Source organism: Convolutriloba macropyga, chromosome 2 (assembly GCF_964194025.1).
Source record: "Convolutriloba macropyga chromosome 2, txConMacr16.3, whole genome shotgun sequence".
Lineage (NCBI taxonomy): Eukaryota > Metazoa > Xenacoelomorpha > Acoela > Convolutidae > Convolutriloba > Convolutriloba macropyga.
The window spans coordinates 9,371,913-9,389,152 of NC_134469.1; the positions used below are offsets into that span (position 1 = coordinate 9,371,913).

At 36.2% G+C, this 17,240-nt stretch overlaps 1 protein-coding gene across 6 annotated transcripts in view; it reads left to right on the top strand.

Moving 5' to 3' along the window:
- Positions 1-15,656, top strand: part of LOC142356259 (serine/threonine-protein kinase MRCK alpha-like) — a 521,049-nt gene extending 505,393 nt beyond the window's left edge. For 2 of the 6 annotated variants that reach the window (XM_075408214.1, XM_075408207.1), the window contains exons 20-27: positions 134-241; positions 561-742; positions 1,428-1,515; positions 1,679-1,835; positions 2,074-2,185; positions 3,102-3,363; positions 12,149-12,199; positions 14,953-15,656. In XM_075408214.1, coding sequence (XP_075264329.1) covers positions 134-241; positions 561-742; positions 1,428-1,515; positions 1,679-1,835; positions 2,074-2,185; positions 3,102-3,363; positions 12,149-12,199; positions 14,953-15,032 — 1,040 coding nt within the window. In that variant the 3' untranslated portion in view covers positions 15,033-15,656. Of the gene's footprint in view, positions 1-133; positions 242-560; positions 743-1,427; positions 1,516-1,678; positions 1,836-2,073; positions 2,186-3,101; positions 3,364-8,737; positions 8,765-12,148; positions 12,200-12,554; positions 12,604-14,952 lie in introns of those variants that run through there. The other 4 variants (XR_012761391.1, XR_012761393.1, XM_075408226.1 and 1 more) reach the window with 4 other exon arrangements.
- The last annotated feature ends 1,584 nt before the right edge of the window (positions 15,657-17,240 follow it).

Here is a 17,240-nt window from a genome sequence, read left to right on the forward strand (position 1 = left end):
GTTTCCTACATCTAGTTTTAATGTAGGAATTAGTGTCTGAAAATGTTCTTGGCTCTTTTTCTTAGTTATGTTGGTCTCAATTGTGCACGGTTTGTTTGGGTTGTTGCTTTCAAGGTTTCTTGCCTCGTTTCAGTTCTGGTGAACCCAACAGACCGTAGCCTTGGGTTCCTAGTCAAGAGTCAATTGGATGCACTGGCAGCCCATGCTACCTCAGAGAGCACATACTTCCTCTGCTTCTCACGTAAGTCCAAAGTTTTTGATTGGGGGGATGCATTAAGTACGTCTCTGCCTAATCTAGCTAAAATTTATTTGAAAAGGGGCCGCTTCACTAAATACAAAGTATTTAAGGTAATTGGCAATGTATCATTTATAGGGGGGTCATGAGTCAGTTTTGAGTTAGATATCAGCTTCCAGGGGTAATTTTAAATTATGATGCGAACCTTGGTATGGTTTGCTTTATTGTAGTGTTCCAAATGCTCGAACATTTCTACCACATATTATATACTGATAGATAGTGAAGTCAGTATCTTTGATAAATACGTAATATTAAATCATTTTAGGGTCGGGTCTGGTAGTGGATACGAAGGGAAACAGATACTGCACAGAAGACCTACAGTGGCCTATACAGCCGACACACGTGGTCTTCTCGCCTCCTAATCACATCATCTCATTCAGTCCACAGTCTGTTGATGTGTATGACGTCACCACAATGAACTGGATACAGACCATACCCCTCAAGAAGGTCCGGATAGTCATAAACAGCTATTGAACTAGTGACATAGTTATAGGACGTTGTTAACATTTCTCTGTATCCTATCTTTCTGAAAAATTTTACTCAGTTAATTGTTCGGTTCATTCATTTAGAATTTGTATGGCTACTCGCTGCCAATACAGCCTTTATCACTCAAGAAAGTTCCGAGAATCAAAACTCGCTTTCGAAAAACCCCAATCTAATAATTTTAGACTGATTTTTAAAGATGAAAATTGTCTCGCTTATATGTTTACTTAGATGATTACTCGATTCGTCCATGGATCTTTAAAATGGTTCTACTTCCCTTTACCCTAATTCGGTTAACCCCCCAGATTCTAATGTCGGTTAACCCCCCAGATTCTAATGATTTTTAAAGATGAAAATTGTCTCGCTTATATGTTTACTTAGATGATTACTCGATTCGTCCATGGATCTTTAAAATGGTTCTACTTCCCTTTACCCTAATTCGGTTAACCCCCCAGATTCTAATGTCATGTTTTTTTACCCCTACATCATTAATCCCCGCAACTGTTCCGCCTCAAAACCGTACTTGGAGGAGGAATTAATCAGGGTCAAGTAAAAACTATTAAAGGGTTTAAAAGGTAGGACACCCTTTAACACTTAGGTTGCCAATGGAAGTGTCTGAAAATAATTGAGCGTTTGTTGTCTGTTCCAGAGTGTGCCACTGACAAGTGACGGTAAACTGGTGCTCTGTGGCGGAGATGTACCCAAGATTGTGTACCTGCACGACAAAATCAAAACAGGTAGATCGATACTCTTACGTGACGATCCTATACAGCCTGCATTGACTTAGTTTAGCTCATGTTCATATCAGTAATGGGTTAAAAATTTGTGGATTTTTTTGGTGGATGCAGATGCATCGAGATGTTCGCAATAGCTGGTTTGCAAAATGCTTCTTTGTTTCAGCGTCTGAAGAAGTGTTCATAGCATCTTCTGGTTTGAGCAAGTCATTCACGTCGACCGGATCTGTGAACGGAAGTGGGAGCACCTCCGGAGGGAAAAGCAGAAGACGTTTTTCGTTCACTAAAACAAAGGACGATGAGAGAGAACAGCTGGCCAAAGCGTTAGTTCAACGAATTTTGTTCACTCTTTTTCTATGCTCACGCAACTTTTTGATTGTCTTTTCCTTATTGTCGAAAGTGTTTTAGTTAGTTTTACAAATGGTCGAGAAAGTAATCTTAAGCGAATTTTTGACAGTTTTTATTGTACAAATTTAGTCTTCTTCTTGGGGTTTCCATTTTCGGATTGCTTCATTTTTCGACATCCTTTTGGAGCAAAATGCAAATTTTTTCATGTTTTAGACTGAAGAATTTGGACGAAGACAAGAAGAGCAAGCTAATCAGTGGTCCCACGAACTTCTCACACGTCTCACACATGGGCCCGACTGCGGGTCTGCCTATCTTGAGAGACTTGGTAAGTATCAATATGGACCAATCACGTATGCAATCACACTTTTACAAACCGAGCTGCGTGAAATTTTTTTGAATGGCATGATTTTGTGACCTGATTTGGTTGCGAATAATTTTTACTTGTAACCTATTGTAGACTACTTTACAAAACGTGAATTTGATTCGAACAGTTGCACATGGCCCGATCCATTAATTTTATCCACTAGGAGGTCAATAGGTTCCCAGCAGCTCTTAACTGTCGTTTTGATAAGAATTCGAAGTTGAGGCCTGAATACATGGGAGTTTGGGTATGCTCACGCCTACTACTTCTCCGCCTCAAGAATAGTAAATTTACCTGTTTAATAGCCGCCCTCATCTTCTCAGCCGGCTATTATTGCGCTCGTATTTTTTTTTTTACTTCGTCAAACTTTTTTTCGCTTTACCATTTTGCCGCTTTTTCGACATTTTGCGTGAAATCTTTTTGACTTCTCTAGGCTAGTTTTTCTCTTCTCTCATTCTGCTAAAAGTGAATTTGAACATCAGTTGCTAAGCAAAGCAATTCAAAATGAACAGAGTCGGTATAAAAAATTGAAGTCAGAAATAGAAACGGGATAAACCCATAAAGCCCAATTTTAGATGCCCGCTATTTCAACGTCGTTCCTATAAGTCTTAGTTACCACCTCTAATGCTTATTGGTGTTGATAGTAGCCCCTGTAGCCTCTCTCTAAGAAACAGAAGTATGTTCAACTACGAAATGCCATCAAAATAAATCGGACTTAAAAAATATTTTTGTACAAAAATCTTTTTTTTTTTCAATATATTCTATTCGTTCAATCCCAATCATGCTTATTGGAATCAACGGTGGCTATTTTCCGGCAATCTGCCGGGTATGTTTCTATTGGCTGGCAAAGATTACTCTCAAGTTGAACTGAATTTTCCAGAATGTCAACCCGCATCAAGTAACCGGATCCAGTGATATCATCCGGATGAACAGCATGATCCTCTCAACTCCAGCCAGGAACAAGATGATGGCAAGCATGGCTAGCAGCAATCAGGCCACTTCCAATGGCACCCACAACCTCGTTTCCGTGTCCTCTTCGTCTGCTGGTCATCCGATGCCTGTGACAGCATCAACGGCGGCAGCTGGAGTAGCGAGGAATATTCTACCTAACAGGCCAAATGTCATGTCCGAGATCATACAGAGTTAGTGAGCAATTCCTGGTTATGCCATTTTGGTGGTTAATTGCTCTCAAACAAAGTTTTTGTAGCTGCGAAGCTGTAAACTTTTTAACTGCTTTAAAAAGTAGTTTTTGACTGAATGGCACATATAGATAACCGTTTTTAGCCGTTTTTCGACCAAGTGGCCCAGTTTTTTTGCTTGTAATTTGGTTTTTGTAGAAATAATTTTTATTCGATGCTTAATTTTTATTTCGATTGAAATGTAAACCTCGGTAATTGATTCAACAGCGTTTTGCAGAGCTTGAAAATGCGTTTGAAGTTCAAAATTGGCACATATTTCTTGATTTTTTAGTTAATTTTTGGCTTTTTTAAGTAATTTCTTCATTTTTGGATTTTTCAGCCGTCTTTTTGTCAGAAATCAGTTAATATAGCAGCCTCTTTTTATAGCTGCGAAGCTGTAAGCTGAGCGTAGCTATATTGCGGTGCTCTTGGTTTTTTTTGTTTCGTCGTCTGACGCTCTTTTTTCGTTTTACATTTGTTCACACAGCAAAGCTGAAAAAGTCAAATTTTCTGAATGACTTCTTCCTCTCACTAACGGCATTTGCGCGCGTGACGTCATTTCTCACTCGCTTTAGCGAAAGTTTTTAGGTTATTTGCGTGATTAGATTTTTATCATACGTGACTTACCTCACTCAATAAAATGACTTTTGCACTTTAAAACTTAGGTTTAATTTCAATTTGTTTAAGGTCAAAGGAACTCATATGTGCAGTAAAGGTCCCTAATAAGAGGCTTCTGTGGAATGAATTTTAACAAGCTTTATTGATTTATCGCCAAATGTTTTTAGCCTAGTTTTTTGAGCGGCGTCAATTTTTTTCAATTTATCTGTATCTGTTTCTATCTCTATTATATGGCATGCAGGTCTATTCTTTCGCAGCTATTCCGGCAATCTGCCGGCTATGTTTGATAATACAGATACTCATCGCTTCTTTCTTTCTACCTCGATGTAATTTTGTTTTATTTATAAAATTGTACATATGCTAATCCGATTTTGGTAGTTTTTCTCAGTTCTTGTTCTCAGATTTTAATTTCTAGAGATTGTCTTTTTGTGCAACATGAGGGACTTGAAGTTCGTTTCAATAAAAATTCAATCATTTTTTGTCGTTAAGTTTTTGAAAAACAGTTTAAAATGTTTTTTCATAAATGCAGTCTCAAAAATTTATTGAAGAATTTTTTGTAAAATGTTTCGTATTTTGAATTCTGTTTTTTTTTGTGTGTTTGTTCTGTTCAGGATCTCTGTCTCGGATGACTCGTTGTCTTTTCTATGTCTCAAATGCTGAACAATGAAATGTATTCGGTTTTCTTGTATTTTAAACTTGATTTTTGACTTTAAAAAATCAAGAATTTGTCTTTTTAATAGCCGCGAAGCGATAGCGGCTATTATTGTGGACAGCGTGGTTTTTTTAATTCGTCGTCTCCATCGATGATTCTTACGACCTGACGATTTCTTGGAATTAACCTCTTGGAATTAACTTCAGTGACTTCTATTGCTTTGCAGTTAAAATTTGTGTACGTGACGTCGTTTCTGCTTTTAGGTCAATTGCGTGACTTACCTCACTAAAAAAAAGGACTTCTGAACTCACTTATGGAAATTTAATTTTTTATGAGGATTTACTAGTTAATAGTGTGCATCTAAGTAGTGCCAATCTTATATGCCCTAATTTGTGATTATTAGTCGTGAGATTTTGATTTCGAATATCAATTTTGAAATAGAACGTATGTGTCAAAAATTGACAGTCCGAAGCTAACCCGAAAAGTCTAGTTGTTTATTGAATCAAGGACTGGTGGTCGATCTGTCTATCTTTTTTCTTTAGGTGTTTCAATTCATGGAAGGCCACGAGCGTCTCGCGGCTATTTTCCGGCAATCTGCAGGCTATGTTTTGCGATGTTCCGTACATTGTGTCCATATTCTTCACATTCTAGAGTTTATCATTCTAATTTTGTCCTGGCACCTACAATTATTATCGCTATATTGATTTTATCAGTTGTTATAAAATTGAACAATCAGATTGTTTCTAGATTTTTGTCATTGCTTTGGTTTGAAATTGATTTCCATTCAACATAAGGCAGTACTGAGTATGCTAAAAAAAATTTTCCAAAATTTCCACTTATTGCTTTTTATTGCTATTTTCCTCATGCATTGGTATTGTTTTTAAACGTTTTTTGCCTTTGAATATTGAAATCATGTTGTCCAGCATATATACAACCAGGAAGAAGTATACGTTGTTTTGGTTTTAATTGCAGTGATTAGCAACCTAACTATAGTTGTTTTCTGATTCTTAAATTTGAGCATTCTTTTTTGAAAAATTTAACTTTGTTTCAAATAATTACGAAGTTATTATTATTATCTGCCGTTTGCGTTGGCGATCATTTTGATTTGAATCATGATTTATTTTAAAGCAATTGATAGGCCTGTCGTTTTTTCAGCCTATCAGTATTTTTACCATCCTTATTAATTTGGACTTTTTTTAACGTTACCAAACGTTTTCATTAATATAAAATTTTGCTGCATTTTGTTTCTCTTGGTGACAGGGGTTGAAATATCACCAATTTTTAGATCAGACCTGGGGAGGTAATGAGTTAATGGTTTAATACAGAATGTAATGGCTACAGCTGCATTTATGGTTTTTTGTGAAGCTTTGATGTTTCGAGTCGCTTCCGGAATTCTTCTGGCTATGTTTTGTTTCGTCGTCTGACGCTCTTTTTCGTTTTACATTGGTTCACTCATCAAAGCTGAAAAAGTCAATTCTTCCGAATTACTTCTTCCTGTCACTAGCAGCGTTTGCGCGCGTGACTTCATTTCTCACTCTCTCTAGAAAAAGTTTCTAAGGCATTTGCGTGATTAGATTTTGATCATATGTGACTTACCTCACTCAATAAAATGACTTTTGCACTTTAAAACTTAAGTTCACTTCGATTTAGTTTAAAGTCGATGGAACGCATAAGTGCAGTAAAGGTCCCTAATTAAAGGCTTCTGAGGAATGAATTTCAACAAGCTTTATTAATTTATCGCTGAATGTTTTTTACCTAGCTTTTTGAGCGGCGGCGATTCTTCTGAAATTTACATGTGTATCTGTTCCTATCTCTATTATAAGGCAAGCAAGTCTATTTTTTTTCAGCAACTCCGGCTATCTGCTGGCTATGTTTAGCAATTGTATTAGTACTGTTGGTATTTTTTCATGCAATTTTTTGCTTGACCGATTTTTCTTCTGACATATTTGACTTTTTGTCCTTAAAAACGGTATTAACAGGTAGAGCCCAGCGGGTATTAAGTTTCATTAGAGGACCTTAACCGCGTTTAGTAGTCCTTCAAGTGGTTAGTGTGATGAAGCTACTGGGAAGGCTGTTAAGGTTAAAAGGTCAATTTAGTTTTTGTGCCCAAATTGTTGCAATTTTTTATGTTTTTTTTTCAGTTTTTGTTGGACCAGTCTAAATTTTAGGCTGGTTAAAATTGATAAAAGTCTTTTTCGAGATTTAAGTGCTTTTTTAACCATTTTGAGAGCTTTACGTTTTGGTAATTAAAAAACACGAATTTTTACTAATTCTCACAATTTTTTTTTCAAGCTTTTTGAAAATGTCTGTCATTTTTTTTGAGTTTTTTCAACCCTAGGTGTCAAAGAATTTCCTCTAGGGTATTCTAATAGGTTACTGCATAGCTTTTAGTGGTTACTGAATGGTCAAAATTTTAACATCAAGAATTTTAGCCTTTTTTCGACAAAAACTTGTATTTTACATTTTTTTGAACTTTTGTCAGTATTCAGGTCTTTTCAGCCTCAGGAGTCAGAAACCTTCCGATAGTGTTTGATAATAAGTTACTTGAAAATTGCTCTGGGCCACGGATTAGTTTTCAATTTTTTTTCCACTAATTTAAGCAATTTTTAAAATAAATTTTGCAATATTTAAGTTTTTTGATTTAAAGTTTTTTCCGCTGCCAGGGACCTCCTCCCAGGTTTGATAATAAGCTGTTGCATAGTTTCTAGAGTTAAAGGATTGGTTATAATTTATTTAATAACACGAGTTTTAGCATTTTTCAAATTTTCTGAACATTGTTCTGTTCAAAGTTTATGGACCTTTGAGCCAGTGAAGTGAATTGGTTGTGAGGATTTTAATATCACAAATATTAGCAAGATTTCGTTAAATTTTGCAAGTGTTAAAATTTTTGAATATTTTTGTCCTTTTCCGACCTTAACTATCATTACTGGCCAACAAAACTTTTTTAATTCTTCAAGATGTGTTACATGACAGAACTCCAGAGAGAAAAAATGGTTCTGAACCATTTTTCCACTGCGAAATCTGGAAGTTTTTCAAATAGCGTTTTTCAGTTTTAATTGATTTAATTACAAACAAGGCTAGAAAACTAGAAGTTGCAGAGTCGAATCTCATCATGGAAAATTTTCCTAGCTCTCTTTCTTTGTGTGTGTGTGTGTGTGTGTGTGTTTGTGTGTTGATTGCGGTTTCTTTGCTTCTCTTTCTCGTTCTCGTTTTTGCTCTCTCGTACTCTGTCTCTCTCTCTCTCTCTCTCTCTCTCTCCTCTCTCTCTCTTTCTTTCTTTCCTTGACTCTTTTGTTGATGCCGCACTTCAAGCTGCTGCTATGTGGTGTGATTTCATCATCTATTACCCTTACCTCACGCCCCTTCTATTAAGCTTAAGCTAGCCTCACTAAACCGTGGCTAGCTACTAATGACGAAGCCAAGAGCTCCCCGGTCGTTTGAGAGCAATTCGCCCGACGTTAGTCGGTTATGTTTTCAATATTCTGTCAAAATTTGTCATTATTTTAACTACCGTATTTTTTTGGGTTTGGTGAATACTTAATTTCTTTACTGTTGTGTTGTATAATAACTGTTTTACATAACGAAGTTGTATAAAGTTGACTTGTATAATTAAGAAAAGAAAATAGTTGGAATATATTTGCATTTGCTGTGGCTCCTGCTCTGTTTTTACTATTCAGAAATAGAGCGATGTCTTTATACCAGCGAAGGTGAGTTTGCGATGGTGAGCACTTGGATGGAGAACCTGAATCACTTTTGGCAAAGCACTTCGACTTCTTTCTAAGCACTCATCGCGCATAATGTATTGGACGTTTTTTGCTATAAAATGTTATGTTTCAAACAATGTTTTTCCAAGGTTTCCAATACTTCTCGCATAGGCTTTCTATTTCATGTCTAGTAATTATTGGTAACTATTGAACACAAAATACAATCGAAACAAGTAGTTATACCTGATATTTGCGGATTGCTCGAGTTGTCGTGAATGTGAACAAGTCAAGATTTTAGTCCGTTATAATTTCTATGACGTGAATTGTCTCGCTGCTTTTTGCTAACAATTGGGTTTTATTGCAGGTCGTAACGAACCCAAATACGTTTGAGGTGAAGTAACTTACTCTTGTTAATTCAACTTTCCTTATTCATCTTAGATTCTCCCTCAATTATAATTCATTTCGCTTTATCATGTCCGTGACAGCATTTGTGGCCAAATCATGGCGATGTCTTGTGATTACCTGTTGAGTCTGGAATTGGGAATATGGTCTTACCGCAAAATATTTTTGTGCTGGATATATGTTTAAGTTCGTGATTTGCTAAATTTACCGTGGTTTTCAAAAGCCATGTTGAGACGAGATGGTCAGAATTAAAGTGTTTGTACATGTTGAGCTTATTTTCTGCGCTCAGATGAAGTTGCAGCACTTAGTTGGGCCCAGTTAAGCTCTATTCAATATTTAATCGTAGCTAATTTTTTCTGACGAATTCAAATTTTCAAAGAAAATGAAAAAAAAAACAAATCAAGCCCATTATTTTTTACTCCTATGGGGACTACTGTTATGGTGACATTAATTCGGTGGCGCGCAAATGACCTTTCAAGTTTTGCATCATTGTTCTGCAGTTTATTGCTCTCCAATTTAATTTGCAGCAATTACATTAGTCCGGTTGGTCTTTTTATGAAATTTTTTCTTTATAGTTTCTTTGTGTGGCTGGTTAATTTCTCGACTGACTGACATGTTCAGGCCTGACTTCTTGGTTAATTGCTCTCGAACGAAAGGTGAAGCAGTTATTGTAAACGTGTTGGTCCTTTTTAATGCAAAACTTTTGCCTGACCGTAAATTTTTCTCCAATTCCCAAGTGTCAGCAGTTGCACTCAAATGGCGGTAGTTCATTACTAAAAGTCAAATGAAAAGTGCGACGAAATTGGTGTTATTTTTTTGTTTTTTAAATTTTCTTAGTGGTTATAGTGATATATAATAGTCTCTTGTGACGTCATTTGAGGCCACCCTTATTGAATGTAGTTACCCATCCCGTTCACATCCGACTGAAGCAGGTTTCAATAGATTTGAGTTCCAACTAGTCGTTCGAGAGCAGTGCTTCCGAATTTAGACGGTTGTTTTTTGTTTGAACTGAATTGCTCTCATACAAAATTTAAGGCACTAACTTTACCGGTGTTTCTGAAAGTGAAATCAAAAGTGTGCTAAAATGGCTTCATTTTTTTAATTGCAGCCGTCATCAACCTATTAAAGTCTTTTTTGAGCTACCTTCTAAGTGGAGTGGGAGTTGGGTGTTTGAACAAATTTTGAAATTTGTTTTCACATGCGACAATTTGACTTGTTTTAACTTTTTAGTGCTATTATCATGTTAAACTTGTACTCTAATTGCGTCTGTTTGCATTTGCTGGAATCACTGAACTGTCCTGTTATGTTTTTTATAGCTGCGAAGCTGTAAGCTGAGCGTAGCTATATTGCGGTGCTCTTGGTTTTTTTTTGTTTCGTCGTCTGACGCTTCATTTTCGTTTTACATTTGTTCTAGAACATTCTGTCTCGTCACTGCTTAAATGGCTTTTTCGCGCTTGATTTCACGCTTTCTGCGTGACCTAAATTGCGGTTATTCAGAAACAGAATCTGTTCCTAAAACAAATTTGATTGTAAGAAAACAGATTGTATGGTCCGACAGCCGAGTGGTTAAGGCGACTGGCTGTTAATCCGGAGATCGCCGGTTCGAGACGCGACAGGGAAAAGTTTTTTGCACCTAAAAACAACCTCCTTTGAAATAAACTTGTAAGTTTTATAGGCGGCGGCGATAACTATTATCAACTCACTTCTGTATCTTTTTCCATCTGTATTTTACGGCACGCAAGTCTATTTCGCAGCTATTCCGGCAATCTGCCGGCTATGTTGTTTACTTTAGTTTAGCGTAAGTCGACTTTCATTTTTGAGTCTTGACTCACAGCACTCAACCGTGCTTCAACCGAATGGAATTTAGTTTTAATTCCGCTACTTTACCCAAATAAAGTTAGGGTGAAAAGGCGAGATTAAAAATGTGTAAAGCAGTTTAAGGCTAATAGTAAAAAACTTAATGTTTAAAGTTTTAATGTATTAAGTTATCACAGTTTCTCTGAGTATATTGCCTACTGCTCTTGGTATTCAGCTTATTGTCCTCAATTTTAGAGGCTGTATTTACCACATTCGTTGAATCTGTGTGTCAAATTGGAACACTTTTTTGACGCTTAAGAAAAGTTTTGGGCTCGCCAGTTTCCGCTCAATGAGCTCAGTCGTCTTTCGGGCAATCTGCGGGCTTTGCTAAGTCTCAGTAACGCTCTATAATAATAATCTATACTCATCATATCATCATCTTATTAAGTTACTCGGTAAAATTGCATACGCTGCTAAAGTAAGGAAAAATTGACCCGCGCCTGTTTTATATCGATTGTTTTTTTTTATAGTTTTGTCCGTCTAATTTTGAGATTAATCTTTTCACATTCAGAAATTAAGTCTGTTGTTGAAATAAAATCGATTGTGAGCCAAGACTGTACACAGAGCGTGTAGCGTAGTGTTCAATATCCGCGTAGAGGTTAATCAGAGAGTCGCTTCGAACCCCTTCCGAGAGGCTATTATTGTAAACGTGTCTTTTTATGCAAAATTTTTGCTTGACCGTTTTTTGACTTTTTGAGTGGCTTTTACGCCCTTCGATTTCTGCGTTTTGCGCGATCTAAATTTCTCTCAATAACAATTTAAAGCAGCTGAACTCAATCGGCGGCAATTTAATACTAAAAGTCAAATGAAAAGTGCGCCGAAACTGGTGCCCTTTTTTCACTTTTGATTTTAATAGTGGTATATATTCACCTCTAATGAGGTTATTTGAAGTCCCCTAGTGAATTTATTACTCCCATTTGGGCTCCTTCCCCGGATTGAAGCAGCCCATTGGTCGTTCGAAAGACGTCTACTGGTAATTCTTCCGACGCTAGTCCCGTTATGTTTGGACCATGTTTCTGTAGTCTATGGTCCTTCTTAATTGTTTGCCTCAGCAATCGTCCGAGAGCTTTTTGTGCGACGTTAGTCGGTTTGTATTAAAATTAAATTGTAGTAATCGGAGTAGTACTAATTGGAGATCACTGAAGTGCATAATAGGCAACACTTTGAGTTTGTTTGAAACAATCTCTCGGTTTCTATCGTATTCTTTTTCACCTGTTTAAATGATCTTGAAGGTCAATCCAGACTGTTTTCGGGCAGTATCTTGGCTTTGTTTTAAAATATTTTAAATTGATTTTTTACTTGTTGAAGATCTCTCTAAACCGCCAAAAACCCAAGCTCTCATTCTCGAAAAATTGAAATCGGTCGGTTACGCTTGAATTCGACAGACAGTAGTGGCAGGTGTTGATGTTACAATTGGTGTTAAAACGCTATTGTCTTCTCGTTTTTATACCTTTTTCAAAGGAAGAACTGCTAAGCTATTTTGTTACAACTTTTAAAAGTAATTCTTTTGTTGCAGATCCTGTTCCACTCACAGCCGACGATTCAGACGAGAGACCACCAAGATTAGGTGAGTGATTAAAATTTTATCATGGCATTTGATTTTTTGAGTTATTTGATTTTTTTGTATCTGCCCAAGTTTACTTGTGGGTGTAGCTTATGAAAATTTTTTTTTGTGACATTATACAACAGCAATGAGTGAAGTGTGTTTTCATCTATAGTAGCTAAACAGAATTATTGCATCTGAGTCTTTTAATCACGCCTTTTCACTGAAAAAATAGACAAAAAATTAAATCTCGTGAATAGAAATATTCTGGCTTATTTGAAGACAATGTAACGGAAGCCTAAAGGTAATCAATCAAAATGTGAATGATAAAATTGTGATGGCTCATGTTAGTTTTTTACATCGATATGCTGCATTCTAGCGAATGAAGTTTGACATGCATGCTAAATATTGCATCTTGCTTCTGGTAGGTAAGATATAGTTTTCCTTTAACCAAGCTGAATCACGCATCTTGTAACCTTTAATTTGAAAGGCAAACTTATAAATTGATACTAATAGTGTTGATGAGCAAATTCTGTCTGTGGTTTCATGCGACGTTTTCCATGATTGTGTTATCCGGGGAGTCAGAATTGCTTGCGTTTTCCCTTTGATTGATAGCCATTAACATTTAATCAAATGATCTTTCCGAATCTTGGAGACGAAACAGCTCTTACCAGAGACAAGTGATGCTTTTAATGACTTCGAATTGAGATCGTTTTCTGTTTGGATGTTAATGGCAGTCTCCTGAGGACCCAGACGTGAGAAGGAAATTTTGCACTTTTTTCAGTAAGAGGGTGGTTTTTTGATCGAAAATGATAATTTTTACCATTTCGAAACAAGTTTAACAGGACCCAGGCGTTCGACTGAACTTCAGTGATTGTTAGTTTGTCAAAAATTCTAAGCACCAAAGAAAGGATGTTGCTTTATTCATGATTGTTCTGGTACCGTCCCATTGAATATAATTAATTTAGGCAATTTCTATTTTTTGCAAATTTTCAATTTTCAGACATATTTGTTCGAATTCTTGAGCATTAAAAAAATGGTGCTCGTAGTAGTTGCAGCTATTCTTGTTTATTGTTCTCGAACGAAGTTTGAAGTGATTATTCTAAACGTGCGTGTATCTTAATGCTACATTTTTGCGTGACCGTGTTATTCTAGAATGTTCCTTAGCTCGCTTTACTTGAGTTCTCGTCAAAAGAAAGGGGTAACGCCCCAGGGCATTAGGTCTCCGATCAGCTCTCTTAGAGCTTTACTAAGCTTTTTTAAGTGTACGGCTCAGCGAAGCTGCTGAGGAACGCTAGTGGTGGCAGATATGGTTCGGTAACATTTTTGGATCGCCCAACCCTGATAGTCTCACTATGCTTAAGCTAGTTGTAACCAAAGCCAACGCTCGCCTGTTGTTCGAAAGCACTTCTTCCGACAATAGTTGGTTAATGAATAGCCGCCTCAGCTTCTCAGCCGGCTATTATAGCGCTCCTAGTTTTTTACAATCCACAGAATTTAAATTGTATTGGAGCGCTGTCTTTTAAGATCTGTTCACACATTGTCATTTTTGAAGTCAAATTGAAGTCGTGATTTTGGTCACGCCGAAACAGGAAGTAGAGCGAAAATGCGAGTGGTGTGAAATTGCGGCGTGAAATTTTTCGCTCTAATTTTAAAATAGAGAGAGAATTCGGCGATTGAAAAAAAAAATCGCTTTCACGATTGTGGTTTTTTTGTTCACATGCGGCAATTTCATTTTGATTTTCACTGTTTTTTTTCGGTTTTTTGGATCGTTTTTTTTCTAAATGGTTTTTCCAATCCTGCCATATTTCATTTGAAGCCTAATTTTTTGTTTGAACCAAATTTCCATTTCTCGCTAGTGGTTTTTTGTTCGCATGCTGCTTTTTGACATTGATTTTCTGTTTTTTTTTTAATTTTTTTTTATATGATTTTTTAGAAATGGTTTTTCCAATTCACTCGTAGTCCGTTCTATGTCTAGTTTTTGTTTAGTCACTGACAATTCTTTGAATTTTACGTCAAGACTTGTCCTGCTATGCTTTCTTTACTTCGTCGAATAAAAATTTTTCGCTTTACCTTAGTTCACAGCTTGTTCAACATATTGCGTGAAATCTTTTTGACTTCTCTAGGCTGGTTTCACTCTTCTCTCATTCTGCTAAAAGTGGTTTTAGACAGAAGTTGCTCTGCAAAGCAATTCAAAATGAAGAGTCAGTATTAGAAAACGAAATCAGAAATAGAAACGGGATAAACTCAAAGCCTGATTTTAGATGCCCGTTACTCGAACTTGGATCTTATAAGTCTTAATTACCATCTCTAATGCTAATTGGTATTGATACTAGTCTCTGTGTTGTCTCACTATGAAACAGGAGTCTGTTCAACGACGGATTGACATCAAAATAATTCGCACTTTAAAATTGTTTTTCTACAAAAATCTTTTTTTTTCCGTTTTTACTCTTCTTTCTATCCCAATCGTGGTTATTGGAATCAACGGCGGCTATTTTCCGGCAATCTGCTGGGAATATTTTAAGTTTTCAAAAGTGATTTTTTTAATCTCCAAAAAAAATAATTTAGCTGTGAATAGTTATGATCGATTTTCAATTGAGCTAAATAGCTGAAGTCGACGAACATCAGCTGGTAGTGTTAATGACTCTAAATTTCAATTTTAGATCATAATTACAACTGATTAATTCAAATGATTTTAAACTGTTGACCGATTCTTTACTGGGTGTGCAATCACTATTTTTATTTAATCTGACAAAAAAATGATAGTGTTATTTCAGGCGCAGGAGGAGGTACGCAGCAGAGTCAGAACAGTACAGCGAATTCGACCAAAAGACAATTTTCTGATTCCTGTGTATGAGTCAGAGTAATTTTAATCATTCGGGGCTAAAATGATTGAAATGATGAAGCAAAGTATTGTAGGCATCTACCTGAACCTTTACGGCCAGGACACTAAATCGCAAGAGATTGTTGAAATGATTCTGAATTTAATTGTTCTTCAAATGTTTGGGTACGATACTTTCTATCAACTTCAATATTTCAGCTGAACCAAGGCTGTGGAGTTTTAGCCCAAAGGAGCAAAAGCGAATCAAAACTTTAAAATCTAGAGAGAATTCGAATGCCCGCGAAGTCCTAATTTAACGGCTTTCGATTTACTGTCTGGTCCTTCTAATCCACGATTTTTAAGTTTGATGGTCCTTAAATTGCTAATAAAGCGACATTCTCTCAATACTGGCCGAGTTATTTAATGTAGTAATATAAATTAAAATAGATTGTAGTTGAAAATTCTCATTTATTTTGTAATCACAACTTTTGCCATGTAACAATTAAGCAGCTTTTGTATCTGATTGTTGTCTGATTGCGTTTTGCAACACTTTATTCTATGTGGCTCACTCACAAGGTGACTTTTCGAATTCACATGTAGAGTTAAGTTCATATTTATAATTTTTAAACTTAGTTTCGTTCAAACTTTTTCCTTTTCCGCCTCTGCAATTTAGAATGGTTTAATTCTAGAAGTATTTTGGTTGTCAATTAAGTCACTTCTTAAATAATGAGGACTGATCGAAAGCTCAAAGTTCGGGAAACTTTCCTCTTGTATCATGTAAAAAATGTGCAATCACAACCACCGTTGCAACACAAACGTGCCCCAAAACTAGAAGTGTAACAAGAACCTTGAGGTGTAGCTGGTCGAAAGAAGTTATATGATTATTGGTCTTTAATTCTTAGTCGAAATTTGAGTGGCAAATAATATTTTTTACAAAAAAATCTATTGGGGGTCATAAATTGTGACGAGGAAAAGGAAATAGTTAATTTTCACATTATGGCACAGAGTTTCTTTGATCTGAATCACTTGCGAAGTTTGTAACGTGTTCAATGTTAGTGGTGCAATATAAAACAGTTTGTAACTAATTTTGTATTGTTGGTTTTTTGGCTCATGCGCTAAACAATTAGGTGCAAATGTGATGATAGATTACGTTACGTTAGTTTCTTTTGGTATTTCTTCTTTCGTAGATTTAGACCCTTCATAAATCACTCCCACCCACATCATAATTTCTTGGTTATGATTCTTGATACTAGCAATAACAGCTGATTAGAGCCTCAGGGGAAGTACAGTTTACCCGACAGATCCCACTCCCCCTAGTAAACAAAATTTTTTTTTGCAAGACTGTTCGAACCAACTGATCCGTGCTTCACTTTGATAGCTGTCGTCATAACTTAAAAAGCGGGACAAGCCATTATATTTTATATATACCATGATAAACGTGTTGAAATATTAAGAACAAATAACGGGTCTTTCTCATTATAACCTGTAGCCCCATACCCCCTCCCACCCATCATGGTAAACATACCATAAAGGGGGACTATAATGGGAAAGACCCCAAATAATGATACTCTTTGTTTGGCTCAGAACAGCTGTTTTTACAACCGATAATGATGGCGAGCACTAATAACACTTCTCATTTTTCGTATGTGTGTCTATCTGAATCATAAGGCGCCACGACACTCAATGGTGATTGCTCTGCTGTTGCTACTTTGTTGCCTTTTTACTATATTATCTTATCCCAATTTATTGTTTCATAGTCAATATTCAGCAGACAAATATTTATTATTTTTGCAGTTATCTTTTTGGAAGTTTCGAGTAGCCACGAAATGCGCGAAGTTTATTTCCTATATATTAAGGTCCCCGAATAGAGAATGACGTGAGATCTGATTGTACATGTTCGTCAGCAGATTTATATCCCACATGGTAAAATTTTTTAAGCTAGGACGCATTTTTTATCTAGCTCTGGTATAATTGATCAGAACAAAATGAGGAAAATAAACAAATCTAATTGTTTCCTCAAATTACACGCGCGAATGGGAACTATTGTAAATAGTGGAGATTATTAATTGCTCTCAATTGAAGTTTGTAGCAATTATATTAGTCCTGTTGGTCTTTTTATGTGATTTTTCGCTTGACTGATTTTTCATCTGACCCATTTGACTTTTCGTCCTAGAAACGGGATAAACAGTGCCCAGCGGGCATTAAGTTCTCTTACAGCCTTTCAAATCACTAGTCTCCAAGTAT